Here is a 23,237-nt window from a genome sequence, read left to right as displayed (position 1 = left end):
GCTAATATTAAATAAATATAATATACTTCATACTATTTTCAATACTATCAAGTGTGTATACAATATTTTTGGCTTTATATACAGTCTTCATATAAAGTATATAATGTATATAAAGATTTATATATACTTATTTAGATTTATTGGCACCCTTGGTAAAAATGGGTTTAAACAAAATGGGTTTAAACAAATTTCCTTTGTGGGTAAGAATTATAACCTCACACCACAAATTTGGTGTAGCGGGTGTCCTTCACTATGTAAAAGTAGGCAGTGTCATCATCACCTTTTACGCCGTACTGTGAGGTAGTAATATAATATAGACTGGGTGAAAAGTAACTAGGCATTAAAGATTTGCAATTTCTAATACAAGTTTATAGAAACAAATTGTGCATTTACTTTATTGCATAAAAAATTAAAATAAATCTTTAAATTTCAACGTAGGCACCGGCGGCGTCAACCAGTTTTCTCAAACGGCCCGGTGATGGAATATGAAAGAAGTCCTTCTGGACATTCCTAGTAACCTTCTGTACCCGCACCTCCAAGTCCTCCAGTGTGCGAGGCTTTGTCCTGTACACCTCCTCCTTTGCGTCGCCACAAAGGGAAAAAAAAAATCACATGGAGTGAGATGAAGTCCACGTCGTCCCAGCCAACGGCCTGGAAAATGCTGGTCTAACCACACACGTTTCAACACACTCCTACCAAGAGGCAATCCAGCACAGACAATGCACTTCTTTATATGTTTGTGGACAATAGGGGGAAACTGGAGAACCCAGGGGAAACCCTGGAGAACATGGTGAGAACATGTGACATTCCCCACAGACCTGAAGGTCAGGATCAGACCAGTGATCTTGGAGATGTGAGACTGTAACGCTGCCCACTGTGGCACCACGCTGCCTAGGGCTTGAGGTCAACTACTCTTTAAATACACGGCCAGAAATGACAAAAAAAAAAAAGGAAAGAAAGCCAAGCTCACAGCAGTAACCTGCTTTTATGTACGACACAAAAAGAGGAAAGTGTTGTTTTATTTAAGATAAATAAATCCTTCATTCTTTATTTTTTTTATTCCAAAGCAGCCTATTGTTTTTACACACACAACCACCCGCACATTCACTTCCGGATTTATCCAAAAGCAGCATGTGAGGCGGCTAAAAAAATATCGGACATGCTATTCCTTATGAGGATTAACATTCTATTCAGGATTATAAACAAGGGAGCAGTTTGCTTTTGAGGATGTAGTGCAGAGATTTCATTGAATCAACTCTTCTATAGCACTATATATGATTTAAAAAAGCATATAAGCAGACATGCTGATGATACGGGACGCGTTTAGAAACTTTAAAGCGTGCATTCGATTAGTCTTGATGAACTGCATTAAGTAAAGATGTTCAGCTGCTTAATTTGGCTCTGTATATAGTTTAAACTTGTTTTCAAGTCACGGCTACTATTCAGTATTCAGACCGCACCCTCGTACCTACGACTGCATCACAGCCGTGCTGATACCCAGCACAACAGCACTCCCTCTTATGTGATATCTCTTAATTGTCTAATTTTTATGGAATATTTGCTCAAGTTTATGTTCAGACTGTAGCTAGAATTGGGTAAAATACACAACATAATTATTGCAAAGTTAAATCTAATCCTTCCACAGAGAGCTCAAAAATCTGTCGCTTTAGTGTACACCAGGGTTTCTTAAAGTCCAGACACCGGTTCGGATTCAGACTATTAGCAATGTATTATCAATGCAATAATACAGTGTAATGAAGTTTATCTTTCCAACCTCGAAATAAAACTATTAGGTTAGACTAATCAATAAATTTAAGGTTTGTAATCTGTTTGGAGATCGTTATAGCGAGCTTAAGGTTAAACGTTATCATTTCTCTGTTTGACATTGTTGTCATGGCAACGTATACAGTGTTCAAAGTCACAGAAGTTCAATTGTTGTCGACTAACAGGCACCCGGCGTCTCCTCTTAGTGTACATCGGTTCCTCTATCTGGTGGGAACGTCACGATCCAAATTCGTGAAGAAAAGGTCAGTGTCTCCTTTTAGCGATCACTGCTTTTTATGTGCCAGTGTTTAGGCGGCTGATCGATTGCACACAGTGCCGTTTCTTAGACTAGGCTTCTGTGTACTATTATGTATTAATCTACACAGTAAACAAACAGTGACATTGTTTTCCACTAGGCTTAAGTGTATTTTGTCTTAGACTGTGTTAAATGTGACTATACAAGGGGGAGTCAAAAATTATCTGCACTGCCTGCAGAATTTATTTTACTACATTTTAGAAAGGATACATACATAATTTTTTAACATAATCTCCCTGCTTTTCAATATGCTTTGTCCAAAAATGTTTACGCTTGTGCCGCGAGCCATGAATGCACCGCTGTCATCACTTCTTCATCCTTGTAGGGCTGCTTCCAGGGGACCAAACAGGTGAAAGTCTGATGTAGCAAGATCAGGACCAGAGGGAGAAAGCTTTAAATCTCAAAATGAAGTTTTGAGTGTCGACAGCGTGGGCAGAAGTGTGCAGACGTGCATTTTCATTATGCCTTTGGATGCGTTTTCCTGATAATAATCCAATACAGGCCTTTGAGAATCTTAGAAAACTGTAAACATTGATGAACTCTCCAGCTGATGGACTTTTTCACCCCACGCGGCTCTTCTTTCATGCGAATCACAAGTGGTGCATCCATTTTTTCTCACTGTTATAAATGAACTGATGTAACACATTCACAACTGCACAGCAATGACTGAGGAGAGAGTAGCCTTTAACTTAAAGTGCTGAGGAGACAGTGCGGCCAACAAGTTTTAATATAACCATAGTGCTGAGAATTTTTGACTCACTTTTGTACGTTGCTTATAAGTAATATATAAGTTTAATAAAAGTCATTGGTTTATCACCAATCGATCCAGACTTTTGACCTTGAATAGAAATCAGATTTGAACCTTTGAAAAAGTAGTTATGACCCAATTAAACAGATTCCCTGCAATTCCTATCATGTGCATTTTGATCAGCGATTCCTCTTTTCACGTAAGGCTGATCTGTTAATCAAATGAAGATGTGTTATTACCTCACAGGATGACACACACTTGATAATGATGCTGCCTACTGTTACATTGGGCCTGTGATGGAACTACCCGTGCACAATAAAGAATAAATAAATAGAGAATTTCTGTTTTATGTATATACTAGAGGGTACCAGTGGCTCCGTCACAGGCACTCCTCACTAAACGTAACAGTCGGCAGCGTCATTATCAACTTTATGTCATACTATACAGGCGTATACGATCAACTCGCTGCCGCTCCTCATGCTGCCCCAATGTAACGTCTGTGACACGCTCACAATATGAACGTATGTGAAAGTTCATGATGACGCCGTCTACTGTCACGTCAGGTTATAACATAAACGCTGGTAAAGATTCTGCCTACTAAAACTTAATGCCTGGGACACGCTTACTGGTTGACGTAAGCGTTGATGATGATGATGATAAGACATTTGTTTTTAATCAGTGTGAATGTATTTAATGTAATTTTATGGCGTATTTACAAATCTTAAAAAAAAATAAATATATATATATATATGAATAATGTATATATATATATAGGAAAAAAGCAGAAATTTGGCAGTGAAAATAGCCCAAGCCTAATAAAAAACGTGACGTCATTAAATTGCTCTTGGGCGCCCTCTAGGTGTAAACCGACCCCGGAAGTATTTTATACAGAGTGGGCGGTCTTAAAAAGCAAAAAAAAAAACACATACTAATGGTGGGAGGTTCCCGTTTCTAAACAAATTATGGTAATACTGTAAATTAAACTCCCGAGTTTTTTTTCTTTCCTCTAGGCGTGTCCGTGGCTTTTTTTTTTAGATAAAACACGCCGTAACCGTGACGTCACCTTGACCGGAGAAAAGGGCACCCGCGTGCGTGTGCGCCCGCATGACAGTCTCGCGGCTGCTCGCGTCTCTGTCGCTCGCGCTTTTTAAAATTATTGTACGTAATTGTTGTTGTTTTGAAACGGTCGGTCTGTTTTGGTAGCAGGGCGAATTAACAAATCTTTCTGTCTTTAATATGTCCACTTTTGGGGGATTATTATTATTATTATAAGTAGTAGTATTAGTAATAGCGTTTTATTATTATTATAATTATTATTCTTATTATAATTAACGTTTATTCCGCTTGCCGTAAGTCGCGGTACCGTCTCGCCCTGATGCCGCAGACAGTCTGACTCTGACCCGACCCAGTCTACAGTCCTCCGCTTTCTATTGATCTCCCGCAGCGGTGAATTTGAGGAACACCGAGCGAGCGCACGCTCCGTCCAGGACGCTTTGAAGATGTTCGACGCGCGCGGGATTCCCTTCGTCTTGCTGGACGTCGCGTGCCTGATCCTCGGTATGTCTTTAATTCATCTGATTCATTTTTACTTTTTCCACTGTGACACCCAGCTGCAGGTCATTCCAGATGTTCAGGGTTCCTCAGATTAAAAATCTCTATAAATAGAGAACAATGCAGGTGATGTAGGCTGTTTGTATGACCCATAAAATAACACTATGAACACCTGGCTAATATTGAGTAGGTCCTTCTTTGCCTCCATATCACTGATGCACTGTGCTTGACACATTTGTTTTTTTGTATTAACCTTTTCATTAATTTGAGCTTCCATTGGATCGGACTACACGGGCCAGACTTCACTCCCCATGTGCATCAGTAAGCTTCAGTCACTCATGACCCGGTCACCACTACAGCGGTTTTCCTTTCTTGGATCACTTTTGTATGTTCCAGCAGTTTAGGACTTGCTCTGACCCAATCTTCTAGCCATTACAATTTGGCCCATTTACATTTACATTTGACAGTCCATAGCAAGTTATCCATAGCGACTTTCATTATATATCCAAGCAGTTGAGGGTTAAGGGCCCAACAGTGGCAATTTGGTGGTGCTGGGATTTAAACCTGAGATGAGCTTGGTGCTTGTCAAAGTCACTTAAATCCTTACGCTTGCCCATTTTTTTTTCTTCTACGTCAGGTAAAAAAGGTTCACTGGCTGCCTAATATATCCCACCCACTTCATCCACAATTTAATGAGATATGAATAATGTATCTTTACTGTGATGGGGGCAAATTGTGCAGGTCCAAAACCACAGGTCTTGTGGGCTGTTTCCTGAGCAAAAGTGATCCAAGGAAGGACTGGCGACCGGGTCTTGGGTGTCCAAGGCTTACTCATGCACATAGCATCCCTATAAAGGCTGGCCCGTGTAGTGCGATCCAATAGAAGCGCTAATGTAGTTCAGATTGAAGAAAAGGTTAATGATAGAGATGTATCAGAACACACAGGTTACAGAATTACTCAATATTAGGAGGGTGGTCATAATGTTATGGCTGATTCGTGTATGGTGATTATTGTGCAGCCCCAAATCTAAATTAAAGTCTAATCTCTTACATCAAATGTACTCAATCAGCCTGTGTCCATTATTTAGCACAAAATGGAACAAAGCTCTATCTCAGCCCAAGTGTGAATGCATGCCACATATTATCCTCAAGCAGGCTTAAAACACACACATGACTTAGTGGTTCATTACTGTTGCATCTCCACGGTTCATGGTTTGAATCTCATCTCCAGTATCTGTGTATCTGTGCGTGTGCACAATTCGCATGTTAACCTTCTGAGATAGTTGGGTTTCCTCCAGGTTCTCTGGTTTCCCCCTGACACTTCATAAACATGCACTGTAGTTGTTATAGTGTGTGTATGTGTGTGCCTGTGGACTGACAGATTTTGGTTTCCCCAGCAACAGAGTTCATTTTACAACAATGACCGCTAGACGACTAACATCGCTTAGCGAGGTCATCTTAAATGGATAGGTGGATGAACGGATAAGGTTTCGATATTAATGCATGATTAAATTATTCTACTTATGTAGCTGTAGAATGTAGAATCTTAACACAACAGGAAAAAGCCCCTGGTTTACCAGGTCAGGACCAACAATCCGTGATGTTATTACAAAATCGAAAGTACGTAGTAGAGATAGTTGCCGCCTCTTGGTCATGATGTCATGCACTCTGGTTGAGCAGGTCATATTAATCACTTCAAGACATCTGACATCAACAGCCATGTATGAAATGAGATGTTTGTCTGTAATTAAATGAACTATAATAATAATTAATAATAATTCTGGCTGATCGACTGCACTTGAAGTGAGCAGATTAGCAGTTGTGTGGATTTGTATTTTCTTTTCACTAAATCCTTCCAGGTGGACTTTCCCGAGGACTGAAGAATGAGCCCCGTTTTATATTACTGATGATGACCTGATCGTTTTGTCTGTCTGTTGTCATGAACACACTCATCTGCTTTTAGTCTCCGTGTCTGTTTTTTCGAGCTGTTCCACAGATCATCATATTGGAGTTGTATTAATCTTTGCAAAAACGTAACCTGTTTGGGAAGAAGGACCAGATGTTACATTGTGAACACACACACACACACACACACACACACACACACCACACAAACACACAGCCACCATCCCCACCCAGTTAAACCCTAATGCAACAACAAAGCCACTGGGTTTGCAGTGTTTTCCATTACGTCTGCCATTTCTTATGCATATGTGGAATATGTTACAGCAAACACAGGCTGTACAACGCCCCAGATCCCACTGTTAATGCTAAGATCGTAAAATAACAGACCGTCTAATGAATGTTTTTAAGAAGTAGAAGTGATTGATGCATGAATACGTCTTTGGAGAATCAAAGCCAGATGATATAACGACATTATATAGATTTTGCCGTGAATTAGGATATAAATGTTCGGCTGCTTGCTTGAGATTAAGAGCATCATGTGTGTCTCATCAGTACCTCTGCATTATTAGCCATTTAATTCATTATTAATGAGCTTTTGCAAAATGATGTAATGTTGGAAAGTAATCTCTAATTAAACATCTGGTGAATAATCAGTAAAATGGGAGAATAATTACATTAGATTTGTTTTTTGTTAATCTTTGAACATTTTGTGTTTTAAAAACGCGGCCAAAAGAAATTCTTACGGGAAAGACTGATAATATTTTAGTCATTTTATGGCTTTTTTTTTTTTTTTTTTTTTTTTTTTTTTTTCTGTAAAACTGATTGCTTAGTTACAAGCTAGAATTTGTAATACTCAATGTTGTCACTATTTAAGAAAGATTTTAACAGTTATATTTATTAATTATGCAATTTCTACTGTTTTGGAATGTTATAAGTTTTCTGTAAATAGCTTAATTAGGCATAAGTTTATGTGAGGAGGTGTTGCACAGAAATTTACTGTCAACATGTGATTGATTAAATTACTACACTAGACTATACTACGCTGCACTACACTAGACTACACTGCACTGCACTAGACTAGACTACACTAGACTATACTACACTAGACTATACTACGCTACAGTATACTAAACTACAGTACACTAGACTATACTATGCTAGACTATACGCTACAGTATACTAAACTACAGTACACTAGACTATACTATGCTACAGTATACTACACTAGACTATACTACGATACATTATACTACACTAGACTATACTACGCTACAGTATACTAAACTACAGTACACTAGACTATACTATGCTAGACTATACGCTACAGTATACTAAACTACAGTACACTAGACTATACTACGCTACAGCATACTAAACTCCACTACACTAGACTATACTTAATTTCACACTATAATATACTACACTAGACTATACTCTAGGGTTAGGTATACTAAACTCCACTAGACTACACTACACTTCACTACACTACGCTCCACTACACTAGACTATACTATGCTACAGTATACTAAACTCCACTACATTGGACCATAATAATCTTCACACTATGATATGCTACAGTATACTAAACTAGACTATACTACACTAGACTACCCTAAACTAGACTATACTATGGAAGTATGCTACAGCATACTAAACTCCACGCTATAATATACTACACTGGACTATACTACACTAGACTATACTACACTAGACTATACTAAACGCCACACTATAATATACTACACTAGACTATACTACACTAGACTATACTACACTAGACTATACTAAACTCCACGCTATAATATACTACACTGGACTATACTACACTAGACTATACTAAACTCCACACTATAATATACTATACTACGCTACAATATACTAAACCACACCACAGTACACTAGACTATACTACTCTACAGTATACTAAACTCCACAATATAATATACTACACTAGACTATACTACACTACTACTATACTATAAACTCCACTATACTAGACTAGACTATACTAGACTACACAACACAATACCACACTAGACTATACTCCATTCCACTCCACTATTGATTTTGTAGCTTTTGGACACTTATTGTAATTCTGATTTTTTTTTTTTTTTTTTTTTTTTTAAATGAAAAATAAGTCAAAACTTCAAGCAGGTCTGTGGAAAAGTCCCGAGGACGCCACACAGATTTTGCGCAGTTTCAGAACAACCACAAGGTTAAATGTTTAGCTAACATTTTGAGAACAAACTCTAGCCTACTAGTTTGTTTATAACATTTGGCTTTTGTTGAGACTGAAGCGTAAGTGTACAGAGATGCTAAGGAAATATTCATTTCTTTGTTCAAGTCAAATAATAATAATAATAATAATAATAATAATAATAATAATAAAAAATGACGTCCGTGAATATGTTAGCAAGCTTAAAGTACTGTAGAAAAGTTTTGAGCCACACCTCATGTCTTTATATTTTGCTTCCATCGAGCCAGACTTCCTTGTATTATTAACACAGCGGTGACGAATAGCTCCCCAGGCTTCCTGAAGGACTGTTTTGTCTGCTCGTTTGCAAGTCAGATGATGACGGAGGATCAGGTCAGTGATTAGTATACTGGTGACGCTGAGTGGTTTCGGACAGACGAGTGGGGAAATGAGGTTGCTGCCGGGGTTGTTACATAAACCACCGATTTTGAAATCGTATCTTTGGGCACTTTGCAGAATGTCGCATTGAAACATTTGTCCTCACTTCTTTTATCCACATGATTTAATACAATTTTATTTATTGTGACAAATTGAGATGTGGCTCAGGACTCTGTGTACAGTACTGTATATAAATCCCAGCCTCTGCGTCATGATTGGTTATGAGAATTCAATCTCGTCTATGATTGGTTGGATCTTCACAGCTTAGTTAACAGCGTGTTAAGTGTCGGTGTCAGTCAAAAACACGTTTGTGTGTCATCACTTGGGGTTAAAAGGGTTTGCTAGTGAAGCCACTCGTCTAGCAACTGAAGGGTGACTCAGAAAAACACGAGACACGTGTGAGAATATTCTTCGACACATTCTCCCTCCCACATGTCCCTTGAGAAGCTCTTTAGAATCAGTGACGTTATTGAAGAGCAACGTTATGCTGGCTGAAGCCTCCTTAGCTTCTTATTCCACCTCATGGTTCCTGTTTTAGGTAGAAGTGTTTCACTGCCTATCATACTGTGTGTGTACAGAACAAACTGAATTGGAATTGGAATGGAAGTTTAGCTAGAATTTAGCTTAGAATTTGGTTACTGTGACAGGATTTTCATACTCACTTTAACTTTTTGATATAAAACGAACATAATAATTCAATTGCAGCATTATTAAACACTTTCAAACCAACAGGCTCACAAACAAACCTGTTCCTCAGAGAAACTCCCAGCTGATAGTGTTCGGTATCTTCGCCACTTGATCTTCCTTTTTTTTCTGTCTCACTGAAATGGGAAGTAGAGAAGCCACTCTTGTGTAACGTTATGCAGAAATTAACGTTAGGGAAGAGAGTCTCAGCAGTTGGTTTGTTTATTATGATCAGGATTGAGTTTTTCCCTGTTTAAGTCAGAGAGACGAGATAAGTCACGAGATGATTAGATGTGGATTTTGTAATAATCAGGTTATTGTTTTAAAAAAAACATTTTTTTTTTACATAATCTGCAGGTTAAAAACATTAAACATGGGAAGTGGACGCTTCATGTTATTGCAAGGCGAAGTGTGTACAGTATGAAGATGACGCACGGTGTTGTGCCGGGTGTGTGACTCATACACACCACAGCAGGTTGTTAGGAGTCGCAATTAGTTGTGCTAATCTAACGAGAAACTTTTGTCCAGAATGCACACTGACTGATTAGCTTTTAGCTATGATTAGTAAATGGTGTGTGTGTGTGTGTGTGTGTGTGTGTGGGAGAGGGGTTGCTGCTGGTTTGAAGTTGCAGCTCATGTAACTGCCAGGAAGACAGCTGCTCATATGGTTTTTATGTCCATTTCACCCATCAGCACTAGTGTGTGTGTGTGTGTGTGTGTGTGTGTGTGTGTGTGTGTGTGTGTGTGTGTGTGTCTTTTAAATTGTGCATGAGTTAAAATGACTAAGGGATACACTGAGGAAATGCATTCTGGGTAAATCTAAATATTTGGCATAGTCATTGTCTTGTGCTGGAGAAAGCCAAAGCGTGTGTATGTGTGTGTGTGTGTGTGTTCCATACAGTATTTCTGGACAGATTCCCGCACACCAATTAAACCCCAGATAATGTGATTGATTCTGTTTAGGACTTTCTGTCATTTCCTGGCCGAGGAAGAAACGCCGTCGTCCCTCGTTAATGGTGAAGCTGCTCCAGCTGCGTCTGCGAGAGTTTAGATTCAATCAGAGCCGACTTTGAGCAGTTTAGCGTAGCGCGCTGTATAGACCAGGAGTCCACGCCAGGTTCTGTGTTTGGCTCCGTCCTGCCGTCTGTTCCTGGTCTAAACAATCAGATTCTTTTCTCTTAAGCAGCGTTCAGACTGGATTAGAGTTTAAACAGAGGATGTCTGTAACAATTACAGTCGAGTCACTGAGTGACCTCTGCACAAATCACACACACACACACACACACACACACACACACAGAAGTCTCCAACGTTTATGTCTCTCTCGATCTATATCTTTATTTATGTATCCATCTATCTCCTTCTCCATCTCTCTGTCTATCCACCTCTTCATCTCGATCTGTTTCTCTCTATCTGCTTCTCCGTCTCTCTATCTGCTTCTCTGTGTCTCTATCTCTCCATCCCCCTCTCTGTCCCTCCACCTCCACATCTCTAGTTCTTACTGTATTTGTCAGGTACAGAACCATCAGGACCACACACGCTGTGATGTGCAGTGAAACACACATGCAACTTGTTCGTGACCTAAAAAGGAAAGATAGGATAAAATAGAAACGATAGAAATATTTCACTGTAGTTCCGTACAACAATAGAATTAAGTTAATGATGGGATTTCTAATAAAAAAAATATCCAAGAAAAAATATAAACTGTAAATATGTGGGATTCAATGTACAATGTAAAAGAAATGTTACAATAAAATAGATTTAAAAAATGAAATATGACATTTAAAATACTCAGAATGTGCTGACTGAGAAATATATATAAAAACATAAAAACATAAAAGGGGTAAACGAGAAATGGATCATGGAATGACGTGTGTGTTTATTTTAAATGTGCATGAGTTAAAATGACTAAGGGATACACCTGAAGAAATGAATTCTGGGTAAATCTAAATATTTGGCATAGTCATTGTCTTGTACAGAGGAAAGTAAGTGTGTGTATATGTGTACTGTATGTGTGTGTGATTTCAGCCATCGCCTCGTCTCTTTACGAAACTGACTCACTGTTTGTATAGAAGACGTCTCACCCCTGCATAGACTAAAAGTGTAATTATTTAGATGTAATTTGGATAAAATCATGAGATCTGGGATTTCGTGCAGATTGTATATCAAACTTTATACAACACGAGTCCGTCAGAAGACCCAGATCCAAGCCGCTTTGATCTCGCGTCGGCGCCAGGCTTTAGACAGGCGTTAGCATAAGTGCAATTTTTTACCAAAGTGGGCGGAAAATACCAGATTCTGTACATCACGCCCCCCTGGTGTTTAGCTCCACCCACATCAGTGTGTTTCATTTCTAACCACGAGCTGGGCGGCGATGAGGGAAAACGGTTTAGACCAGTCGCTAACACGCCCGCACAGAAATACACGTTCTTGATGTAATTCAGTTCATCAAAGAGATCCAGTTTAGGTGTAGTTTAGTTTAAACAAAAAATATCCAGATGTGGACACTTGAGGTCTGGGGCGTTTTTCCGCTTTTTAAACCTGGGTGCGGTCCAGAAACCCGATCTCTCTCTCTGTCTTTCTCTCTGTCTCTCTCTGTCTTTCTCTCTGTCTCTCTCTGTCTCTCTCTGTGTCTCTCTGTCTCTCTCTGTGTCTCTCTCTGAAAACCAAACCGGCGTCGGATGACATGATCGGTTTATCTCGTCAGGTGATTTCCTGCTTTCACGTTTCAGTGACGCATTTTTACTAATCAGTGCCTGCAGTATCAAGTTAAAGAACGGTATAAAGTTTTATTTTCGTATATATACAGTAGCTCCTGCCTCGTATAGTCCTGCAAATGTTTAAAAGCAGCACGGGACAGCAGTGACATACAAAATCAATCCGAATACATTTGTGTGAAAAGAAACTCCGGGCCTTAAGCCTGTTAGACTATCTTACCATCTTTCCACTTCCATTAAATATGGTGCATTTTTTTATTTTATTTTAAAAATGATATCGCTGCATCATATATAGAAACAATACAATCTAACATTCGATTGGCCTTTTACAGTAAAGCTAATAAAACATCTCACATTGGAGTCACACAAATAAGTGTGAGTTACATAGTGTGTGTGTGTGGTAAGTTGTTACTTTTCTTTTTTTTTAATTGGCTAAAATGGTTTAATTTAAGACAACTTTTAAGAAATTTAGGAGAGTTTAATGAAATTTTAAGGCCTTTTAAAAAAAAAATTAATTATGACTAGTTTATACCAGATTAACGTTTAACATTAATTTATCTAACACAGTAATTCCGTTGTGTTGAACATTAAATTAAGATTGCATTGAAACTATATTTTACTCCTGTGTTTAGGTTTACGTTTATTTTAGAGTCTACAAATAATGAACATTTTTAAAACAATTAATAATTTTAGGATTAACCAGGACTTAAACAAGCCAATTAGATTCATCCCCTGATGTGACCTCATACTGTAAACGGCTTCCCCTCCCCTGTTGTCCAGCTGTTGTCTTGGCTCGGCAGTGGGTCATTTACATAGAGACTGAAACAGAAGGAGGTTAAGGATTCATTTGTATTCTAAAGCCTGATTTGGTTTAAATTTGAATGTGGCAGCTCTGTATAGGAAATAGTTAATGCTTATAAATAAATAATTTCAGACACCGATACAGTTGGCATGCAGCCAACGTCCAAAGAATTTTGAAAGAACCTGACTTTTTTTTTTTTTAATATAAGTGAAAAAAACTTTGTTTTATACTCTAATTAAACTTTTAATCCTTAGTCTGATTATTCAGGATACAGTGTTGCCTGAGAACACCACATGTTCACTTTCATGCTAAAGCATCAGTCTGTTTGATATGATTTGATATATGATATGATTGATTGATATATAATGAGTGTATTTGTGTGTGTGTGTGTGTGCGTGCTTTTCCATTTCCTCTGGACCAATGGCCTGAGGCTCACAGGTTAGACTCTGACCCGTCAGCCTGTGTGAGTGTGACATGTTGTAAACCCGATAAACGTCAGACGACACACGGTTACATAACACACACAGTTACATAACACACACTTATGATTTTATGGTGTCAGAGGTCAGATTACAGCAGCAATGTAATTTAGCACACCTCTAGTCCCGGGGAATCACTGGTACAATAAACATTGAGCCATGCAAATGGACACGATCCAACCATACGTAACTCCTCTGCCTTATGATCGAGAGCCGTTCCATCACCACTGCGATTTCCAAACCCGGGTTGTTGTTGCAAACAAGCTTTTATCTCAAAAGCTGTGTTTCCCATCAACTATTTATCAAATGTTAAGAGATGATCTCATCAATAAGAGCTCCAGCCAAAAACACACACACACACACAAAACATGCACATAACCAGGTTGATGGAAATCTGGATATTCATTTTTATGTGGTTTGATTTTCTGCTTTATAAAAACACACACTTTTATATGTTATACAATTTTAGGGTCCTAAGTTTAGAACTTAAAGTGAAGTCTCGAGTACAGAGTCGCTGAGTATTAATTTAAATAGAAAGTTTATGGATTTTTCTTTTTTGTAGGCATATTTTTCATATTCACAAATCATTAAATATTGCATAATGAAATATTGCAGAAACAGAATGTTTTGCTCCTCCTCAAGTGGTATTATGATGTTTCTATTAACAGTTTTATAGATACACACTTCCAGGTATACACCTAAAGGCTTCTTAAAGGTTATTTAAATAGTTCTTCAGGTTCTCTCAGGACCAGTCCCTCTGTCAGAGGTCCTGTAGGGAACTTTTAAGTTTTTTTTTTTTTTTTTTTATGGAGAAACCAAAGCATCTTTTAAAGAACAGTATAAATATATAGTGTGACTATTCCTAATATCACTTTAATCAAAGACCACATTTTTTCTCGATAAGTATAACTGTAGGTGCGGAAAAGGGGAGTGGCCTACAGTTGGTGCAGCTAAAACCTTTCCTGGCTGCATCAGTTACATCCAGCACAGCTGCCATGCGCGATACACTACTTTCTCAGTTCTGATTGGCTGAGAGTCCTGTGTTGATGTTAACCCTTTGTTAACCCTTCTTTTATCCACAGCTGGCCTTCCTCTAGCAGCCTTTAACCTGGGTAAAGTCAAGCCCTATCAGAGAGGCTTTTTCTGTAACGACGAGAGCATCGGTTACCCGTTTCACTCCAGCACCATCACCTCCACTGTGCTGTACTCGGTGGGCTTCATACTGCCCATCTTTAGTGTAAGTAACGCTAGCTAACATCGCTCACATGCCCAGGGTTTCCCTTTAACTCAGTGCGGTTGATTGGCGGAAATGTACAGGGAGGTGACCATGTGCAGGGGCACGCTGACTCAGTGGGGTTTTACACACACATATATATATATATATATATATATATATATATATATATATATATAAATTATTCGTTTATATACAGTACTGTGCAAAAGTCTTAGGCACCATATTATATGCTGTACCAATTTTGTTATACATGTTTATGTCTGCATAATTATGTCCAAATTATTTAGTATTTTCTATATATAACTTAAAAAAAACAGTTGTAAACAGTAAAAAAAAAAAAAAAACAAGGAGCGAGTGTGACAACGTTACCAGAAGAACTCATATTCTCCAGCAAGCTCAGTAAAACCTAACAGGTGTTTTACTTATACTACTGTGTAAAAGTCTTGGGCTCATACAAAATTATGGCATAAGCAAAAGATGCTTTTATAAAGAACAATAAAAAGCAATAAAATAAACGTTGCTTAAAATCAGGAGTTTTAGACACAGATTTGTGAAGTTTTATAAGAAAACAGTTGTTAGGTTTTACTGAGCTTGCTGGAGAATATGAGTTCTTCTGGTAACTTTGTCACACTCGCTCCTTTCTATTTTTATGCAAATCCCATGAGCGTACATTAGGTTTTTTAGGTCTTGTACTTAATTTTTTTATCTTTACAGCCATGTGCTTTTTTTTGTTTTTAGTCTTCATTTGTTTTTTGTTTTTTTGAGTCCATCATATATTTCCCCCCCTCAAATTCCTAGTAGTTTAGACGTCTAATGTTGTGTTTTGTTTTGGTGTGAGTTTTTAAATCACTGAGTCACCGAGTTCGCTGAAACCACATTTAGTTTTTCCAAGAGTGACCTAATTACTAGGACAAAGGACAGAAGATAATGTTCTTATCTTCTTGAAAGGGTCCTATGTGAGTTTCCATTACCAGGAAATGAGCCGAACCCCTTCAAGGGCTCTAAATGCTGTAGAACTGAATTCCAAAAAGGACCAAAGCAATAAACCTTAAGGCTGCTACAGTAGATAGAAGATGTGATTCAATGGTTTAAAGTCTACCAGCAAATACTTCTAGCTCTAGCTTTGTTTTCATTCTCTTATTATCTTGCTCACAGATTGACCAGCTCTGGTCTGAAGGAAGCCAGTTGCATTAATGGAGTTCAGCTGAGCGCTAAGCTTAGACAGACATCAGGGGAAAAAACGGAGAAAGAACAATTTCTCACTTTCCGTTCTCTATCTGAGTGGATTCCCTGGGCATGTCACCAGTTTTTAGTTTGCAAAAGAGGATGCAAAGACGGAGAGGATGTCAACTCAATGTTAGTCGGTAATATAGCGCAACTTTAACGAGGGTCATTAGAGAACACGTACGGCGCGTTAACGCTCCATGTGTAGCGTCGTGTCTTTAGTGTTCTCTGGGACGGCGGATGAAGCAGAAAGGCCGTGTCTGTGTTTCAGATCAGGATCTGGTTTTCATCAAAAGGTGTCGAAAGGAAGCTTCGATTGTATAGCCTTCTGAGGAGGAACATGTGTAAACTTCTCCGAACCGAGGACGGATTGTCACGAAGGAAAACGAAGCATCGTCATTTTGTTTATCGAGAATATTTCATAAATGGTAAACCGCACGCAATTAAAAGCCGGAAGTTTTGGTCCCAGTCATCTGGGACATCAAGGCCCCGGCGAAGATAAGAGAGAATCGTTTTGGATCAGATCGCTCTTCTGGAGCACAGATGAAATACTTGGTCTGTTTTTGTACAAAAGTTCCTCCAGAAATAGCTGAAATAGTTTCCTGGAACATCTTTGGTGTCCTGATTGGCCACTGTTACTAACTATTGATTTATAGCATCTGTTTGCCTAAAGAAGGGCTTTTAGGGACCGTGTGTGTGTGTGTGTGTGTGTGTGTGTGTGTGTGTGTATTAGTAAGCAAAAATGTGTTCATTATGGAAAGTACTGTACTTTAGCTTACCCAAAATGCACCTGGCATGGTGGTACACATTTTTCTCCAACATATGAGAAAGAGTGTGTGTCTGTGTGTGTGTGTGTGTGTGTGTGTGTGTGTGTGTGTGTGTGGTTTGGAAACACTATGGTTTTGAAATACCTAATGAAATATGAAACCACAATGAGTTGACAATGCAACTTTCACTGGCTGCTTTGAAGCGATATTACGTGTCAGTAGTTCATTTAGATGAGCCACTTTTCCTGTGGTTTAACTTCAAATGGTGTTTCTCTCTTTTTTTTATTATTATTATTATTATTTTTAAAGTGCACTAGTTAGGGGTTTATAATAAATACTACACAGTGAGCTCTTCTATAGTGAATCAGACGTCATTTGGAATTCGGTCTAATAGGATTTTAAAAGTAGTTTCCTGCATAAAAATGAAAGGATTAAAAGGATCTTGAAATAAAAAGTAAAAAAAAACCATTATCCGTAGCAGGATATAGCAGTATGAAAGGATAGGCAGTTAAATCGGTTTAACTTGTAACCAGACAACCACAAGAAATCATTAAATGTTCCATTATAAAATCAGCACAAATTAAACACGTTGTTGAAACAGCTGATCTGACTCACAAAGCCAGAGTCATTAGAAATGTTAAGCACGTCCTGGAATTCTGGTCCGAATTCAAAGATTAAACCAATAATTATAATAATCCTAAGTCGAGTCAGAAGGATATAAAGGATCTGGATCAGTTTTCACAACAAGGCTCAGAAACTTGGAGAACAGGAAGTACAAGAGCTGCAAAAAATTCACAGAAGAGCATACAGTAGATGGTGTCTGTATGCTAACAAACTGCTAACAAATGCTAACAAATCATCAACAAACTGTCTTCCATATGGTAATACAAAGGGATATAAACAGACAAGACAGAGTGTTTAGAGAGGACAAGATCTTTAGAAGATACACTGAGGACTTCAGACGAGAGAAGACTCAACTATGGGTGGATGGATGGATGGAGACCATTGAAAGACTAATGAGTGATATAAAGTTATCTTGACATGTGCACAAGCAAGCGAGGGTGAACCTTGGTTAAAAATAAAAGGGATGGAAATAAAATATCATGGACAAAAATGAACCATCTGGGTTAATATGTGTGTAGATGAGTGAGCACGGTGAATCCCCACGTGGTGATTATGCAGGAAGTAGGAAACTGTTTGAAACCGACTCTGATGACATTTTAAAGGGTTGGTTGGCGAGTTTGATGGGTTTTTAAAATTGCAGCTGATTTATTATGATATTAATTAACTTGGGAATTTACACAAGGAAACAAAAACAATGGTGGAGAAATGTTAACCGAATCTACGTTCACACATCGAATTAACTGAAGTGAAACTTTAAAACGTGGGTCGTGAATTGGAGGATCAGCGTCAAAAAGGGAAGAGATTTTTATAAAGATGATCTGAAGTTCCATTGGCAGTGCAGTGACTTCCCTATTGTTGGATAGTTGAGCGCCCGGATGACTCGGAAACCTAAAGGAAAACTTCAATAACAAGCATTTTAACGTGAACATCACCCGTAAGAAATTGGGTGGAGAATTCTACTTTGCACTGAGAACTGTTAGTTGTGTTAGAAAGAAAGTGCGAAACCAAGCTTTCTTTTTTTGGAAGAATAGTTTTAACTTCTGCAGACTCGCCTCCCTCGTTCATGCAAAGAATGCCATAGTTTTGCATGGGAGTTTGATGGGAGGTGACGTTTAAAGTGCATGACGTCTCCTGAAGCCGCACCTCGCCGTCATGCTCATATAAGCTCATGTGTGTCCTGGCCTGCTGTAATCCCATAATCACTGAGGAACTGCTGTTTGTGCCACATGCCTTTTTGTGTTTATAGGGCAGAAAATAGAAGTTGAAATACGAGTTCTGACCCAAATTGTTAAAAAAAAAAAAAAAAAAAAAATGTATGCAAGTGTAAATTGCTGGTGTGCACTCGACAACTTTGTGCCAGATCGAACATTTAACTGGTGAAAGACCAGACCTTCAAATGGGTGCCAAATGTGCTGTGTGTGAGTGTGAGATCACACCATTCTAGTTCTCATGCTATATTCGACTGGGGCGGTTTCCCATACCACCCTCAAAACCACCAGAGCGTCAGAACAAAGGAATTAAACTAGATAAACAAGATGCTAAAAAAAACAAAAAGCAAAAAGCCAATGATTTCAAATGCCAGACGGTTAAACTGTGAAAGCTGCAGCTAGACAGGAATAGGACTGTGAAAACAAAATCATATCCTGGTGTTGTGCACATGGTTAAAATAATGTATTAAGTGTCAGGATATCACCACATAAGCATGATGTGAGCTAATCACATGGATGAAACCCGCTGGCCATGTGCTCTCTTTTACTTAAAAAAAATAATAAAGCAGCGTTTCAGCAATTATAGTGATAAAATAAATTAATTCAATTCAATTTTTATTCGTATAGCGCTTTTAACAATTGTCATTGTCGGAAAACAGCTTTACACAATCAAAAGAATTATTTGCATATTGCAAAAATGAAAATTATGCATATAATTGCATATTAATAAATTATTTCTAATTTCATAGTTAACAAAAGAACTAAAAAATGGTCACATGAGCCATAAGAACTTATTTTCTAGCATTATATTATTTACTACATTTTCAATTGATTGAATTATTATTTAGTATATGATTGAAATTTGTGCAGTAGATACAGTATTACTACTTAATTATAATTAATATTTGTACAATAGATACACCACTAATGGTTAATGCTGATAAGTTATAAATATTTGTACATTTAAGTATTACTATTATATACTAAAATTAGTATTACTGGTCTATATTTATACAGTAGATTATACAGTAAAATTACTATTTAATTACATATATTTGTAGTGTTACTAATTTCTAATATAATGTTACTAGATTACCCATGTATGACGATATACAGTTGATAACTATTAATAAATCACTCCACTTTATCAATCTGTACTGTTATCAGCATTATTAAAATAACCTATTCTGATGATATTTGCACAAAACCTCATATCGTTGCTAATTACACTCACCTAAAGGATTATTAGGAACATAATATAATTTCTCATTAATGCAATTCTCTAATCAATTAATCACATGGCAGTTGCTTCAGTGCATTTAGGTCATGCACTGAAGCAACTGGTCCTGGTCAAGACAATCTCCTGACAATCTCCTGAACTCCAAACTGAATGTCAGAATTTGAAAGAAAGGTGATTTAAGCAACTTGCGTGGCATGGTTGTTGGTGCCAGACGGGCCGGTCTGAGTATTTCACAATCTGCTCAGTTACTGGGATTTTCACGCACAACCATTTCTAGGGTTTACAAAGAGTGGTGTGAAAAAGGAAAAACATCCAGTATGCGGCAGTCCTGTGGGCGAAAATGCTGACTGATTCAAGCTGATAGAAGAGTGGCTTTGACTGAAATAACCACTCGTTACAACCGAGGTATGCAGCAAAGGGTTTGTAAAGCCACAACACGCACAACCTTGAGGCGGATGGGCTACAACAGCAGAAGACCCCACCGGGTACCACTCATCTCCACTACAAATAGGAAAAAGAGGCTACAATTTGCACGAGCTTACCAAATATGGACAGTTAAATACTGGAAAAATGTTGCCTGGTGTAATGAGTCTCGATTTCTGTTGAGACATTCAAATGGTAGAGTCAGAATTTGGCGTAAACAGAATGAGAACATGGATCCATTATGCCTTGTTACCACTGTGCAGGCTGGTGGTGGTGATGTAATGGTGTGGGGGATGTTTTCTTGGCACACTTTAGGCCCCTTAGTGTCAATTGGACATTGTTTAAATGCCACGGGCTACCTGAGCATTGTTTCTGACCATGTCCATCCCTTTATGACCACCATGTACCCATCCTCTGATGGCTACTTCCAGCAGGATAATGCACCATGTCACAAAGCTCGAATCATTTCAAATTGGTTTCTTGAACATGACAATGAGTTCACTGTACTAAAATGGCCCCCACAGTCACCAGATCTCAACCCAATAGAGCATCTTTGGGATGTGGTGGAACGGGAGCTTCATGCCCTGGATGTGCATCCCACAAATCTCCATCAACTGCAAGATGCTATCCTATCAATATGGGCCAACATTTCTAAAGAATGCTTTCAGCACCTTGTTGAATCAATGCCACGTAGAATTAAGGCAGTTCTGAAGGCGAAAGGGGGTCAAACACCGTATTAGTATGGTGTTCCTAATAATCCTATTGTATATGAGCTTTATTTGCACAGGAGATTTATATCATTAATAAATACTATATGATTTATATGCTTAAACAGTATATTACTATAATCGTAATTAACTGTATGGTTTATTTGTACTGTAGGCTATAGTTGGTAGTTACCCGTATCATCTAAATCTGTATTCTAGACTATTGTAGTTACTAATTAAGTGTTAATCTAAAAACATATCTCTACAGTATTTGTGTATAACTGTATGTTTGTACATTACATGGAATGTTGCTGATAATTAACTTTACGAACACGATCTATATTTGTCCAGGAGGTTTTTCATGATTTCGACTCGACTGTCAGTACAAAGTCACATTATACTGTAATACGTCACCTACAGTACATACGTGTAGGTTATGATGTGCGGTCTTGACATTGTATCACATCACTGCTGTGTCTAACATGTCATGTAGCTCACCCTTCCTGCTGCTCAACACCATCTGACTAATCTCACAGGTCCTGGAGAAACCTAAACAGCCGTGTCATGTCTGCTCTCCATCCACAGCCTGTATGTTTGTGTGTGTTTGGGTTTCGTGTTGGGCTTGACCCATGTCATGTGCAGATCCCTCTTTTAACCCACTGCTGTCATTGTGTTTTGTTTTTTTTCTCTCTATCTTTGCTTTGTTTGTGTTTCTTCTTGGTAGTTGGACTCCCATTCGCAATACTCACACCGAAAAACTCCCCGTACAAAAGAGGATTTTTCTGTAACGATGATTCGATCAAGTACCCTCTAAAGCCGGACACCATTTCCTATGAATTATTGGGAGGAGTAATGATACCTCTCGTTCTACTTACTGTAAGTGCACCTCGTTTTTGTTCATGCAGTCTCTGACTCATCCTCGCTCTCTTTCAAGCTTTCCTCAAGAGTTTTCCGGCTCCAGTCCAGAAAAAAAAACACAACTATGTTTATCGTTAAAGTGCCCTGTTTGGATTTCCATACCATATGCCAGACAGAGCCGCACATAAAATGCACAGGTAAATATTGACAGGTGCGTAGCATGAAGATGAAACGTGCAGAACAGCTGTTCCTTAAAATTTATACAGATTAAAAATGATCTTTTAATATGAATAAAGCTATTGAGTTAACATAGTTTAAGCCAAAAACGTTGGTTTAAACTAAATATGGAATACTGACTTATTATCTACAAGGGGTGTTCAAGTCAAACCAGGACTTATGATGAACTTTCTCATGAATCCAGATGAAAAACACACTGATATTTAAAGAAGACTTCAAGCACAGTACGTTATAAGACTCTTAACCACATTGAAAGAACAGTGCAAATGTGTTCTGACCTCACTCCAAGACATTTCCACATGTTTGGGTCGTTAAAGGAGTTCCTGGGAGGCCAGCGTTTTCTATGGCTCTGACATACTTTTCACCTTGATGGTATCTAAGCACTAGTGAAACCCTGGGATAAGTGCATTAGTGTATCGTATCAGGGGATTATATAGAGAAATGAATGGAGTTTTTACTTTAACATAATTGTGTCCTGTTACTGTAGTCTGCACTATCAAAAATCCTGGTTTGACTTAAACACCCCTTGTACAGTATATATATTTATACAGTTTGTATTAGGGTTATTGGCATGAATTTGTCATTTATATATTAAAATAAATCAATGTTTAAATATCTAGGGTCGGTCTCATGTTCATAGTTAAGTCATAAAAGTCTGTCTACAAAAACCTCCATAATCCATGGCAATACTGTAGTCGTAGTCTTACTACATATCTCTTTCCTTATAATAAAAATGAAGTACTGCATTAAGCACTGAAAGTCATGTTAAATAATAGTTGCAGAAATTCTAATTCATCATGTTACACACTACTGTACGTAATGAACATTTAGAGTGTATAAAGGATAAACAGGACTGGGATAAATAATATTTAGTGGTATTAAATAATTGGAAAACAAAACTTAGTACATTAGTACATACAAATGAGTTGGATGTGGTGCGTTTTTAGAGTCTAGGATCTTCGATACGTACCTAGAAAAATCCCAGTTTTGAGCTTAATATCAGAAAAATAATAAATAAATAAAAACATGAACAATAACGTTCAGGATAAAATTCACGAATGTTCAATTAAATGCAGATTTTGCTTAGTTGTGAAAAAAAAAAAACACGTTACAG

General features: G+C 38.0%; 1 protein-coding gene across 2 annotated transcripts in view; it reads left to right on the top strand.

The window, feature by feature from the left end:
* The first annotated feature begins 3,869 nt into the window (after nt 1-3,869).
* plpp1a (phospholipid phosphatase 1a) overlaps nt 3,870-23,237 on the top strand; it is a 31,987-nt gene continuing 12,619 nt past the window's right edge. Inside the window, exons 1-2 of one of the 2 annotated variants that reach the window (XM_053515525.1) lie at nt 3,870-4,385; nt 21,753-21,904. In XM_053515525.1, the coding sequence (XP_053371500.1) occupies nt 4,328-4,385; nt 21,753-21,904 (210 nt within the window). In that variant the 5' untranslated portion in view covers nt 3,870-4,327. Of the gene's footprint in view, nt 4,386-14,680; nt 14,836-21,752; nt 21,905-23,237 lie in introns of both variants that reach the window. The other variant, XM_053515524.1, reaches the window with a different exon arrangement.

Source organism: Clarias gariepinus, chromosome 17 (genome assembly GCF_024256425.1).
Source record: "Clarias gariepinus isolate MV-2021 ecotype Netherlands chromosome 17, CGAR_prim_01v2, whole genome shotgun sequence".
Lineage (NCBI taxonomy): Eukaryota > Metazoa > Chordata > Actinopteri > Siluriformes > Clariidae > Clarias > Clarias gariepinus.
Note: the sequence above shows the minus strand (reverse complement) of the source record. Positions and strands in the feature narration are given on the sequence as shown.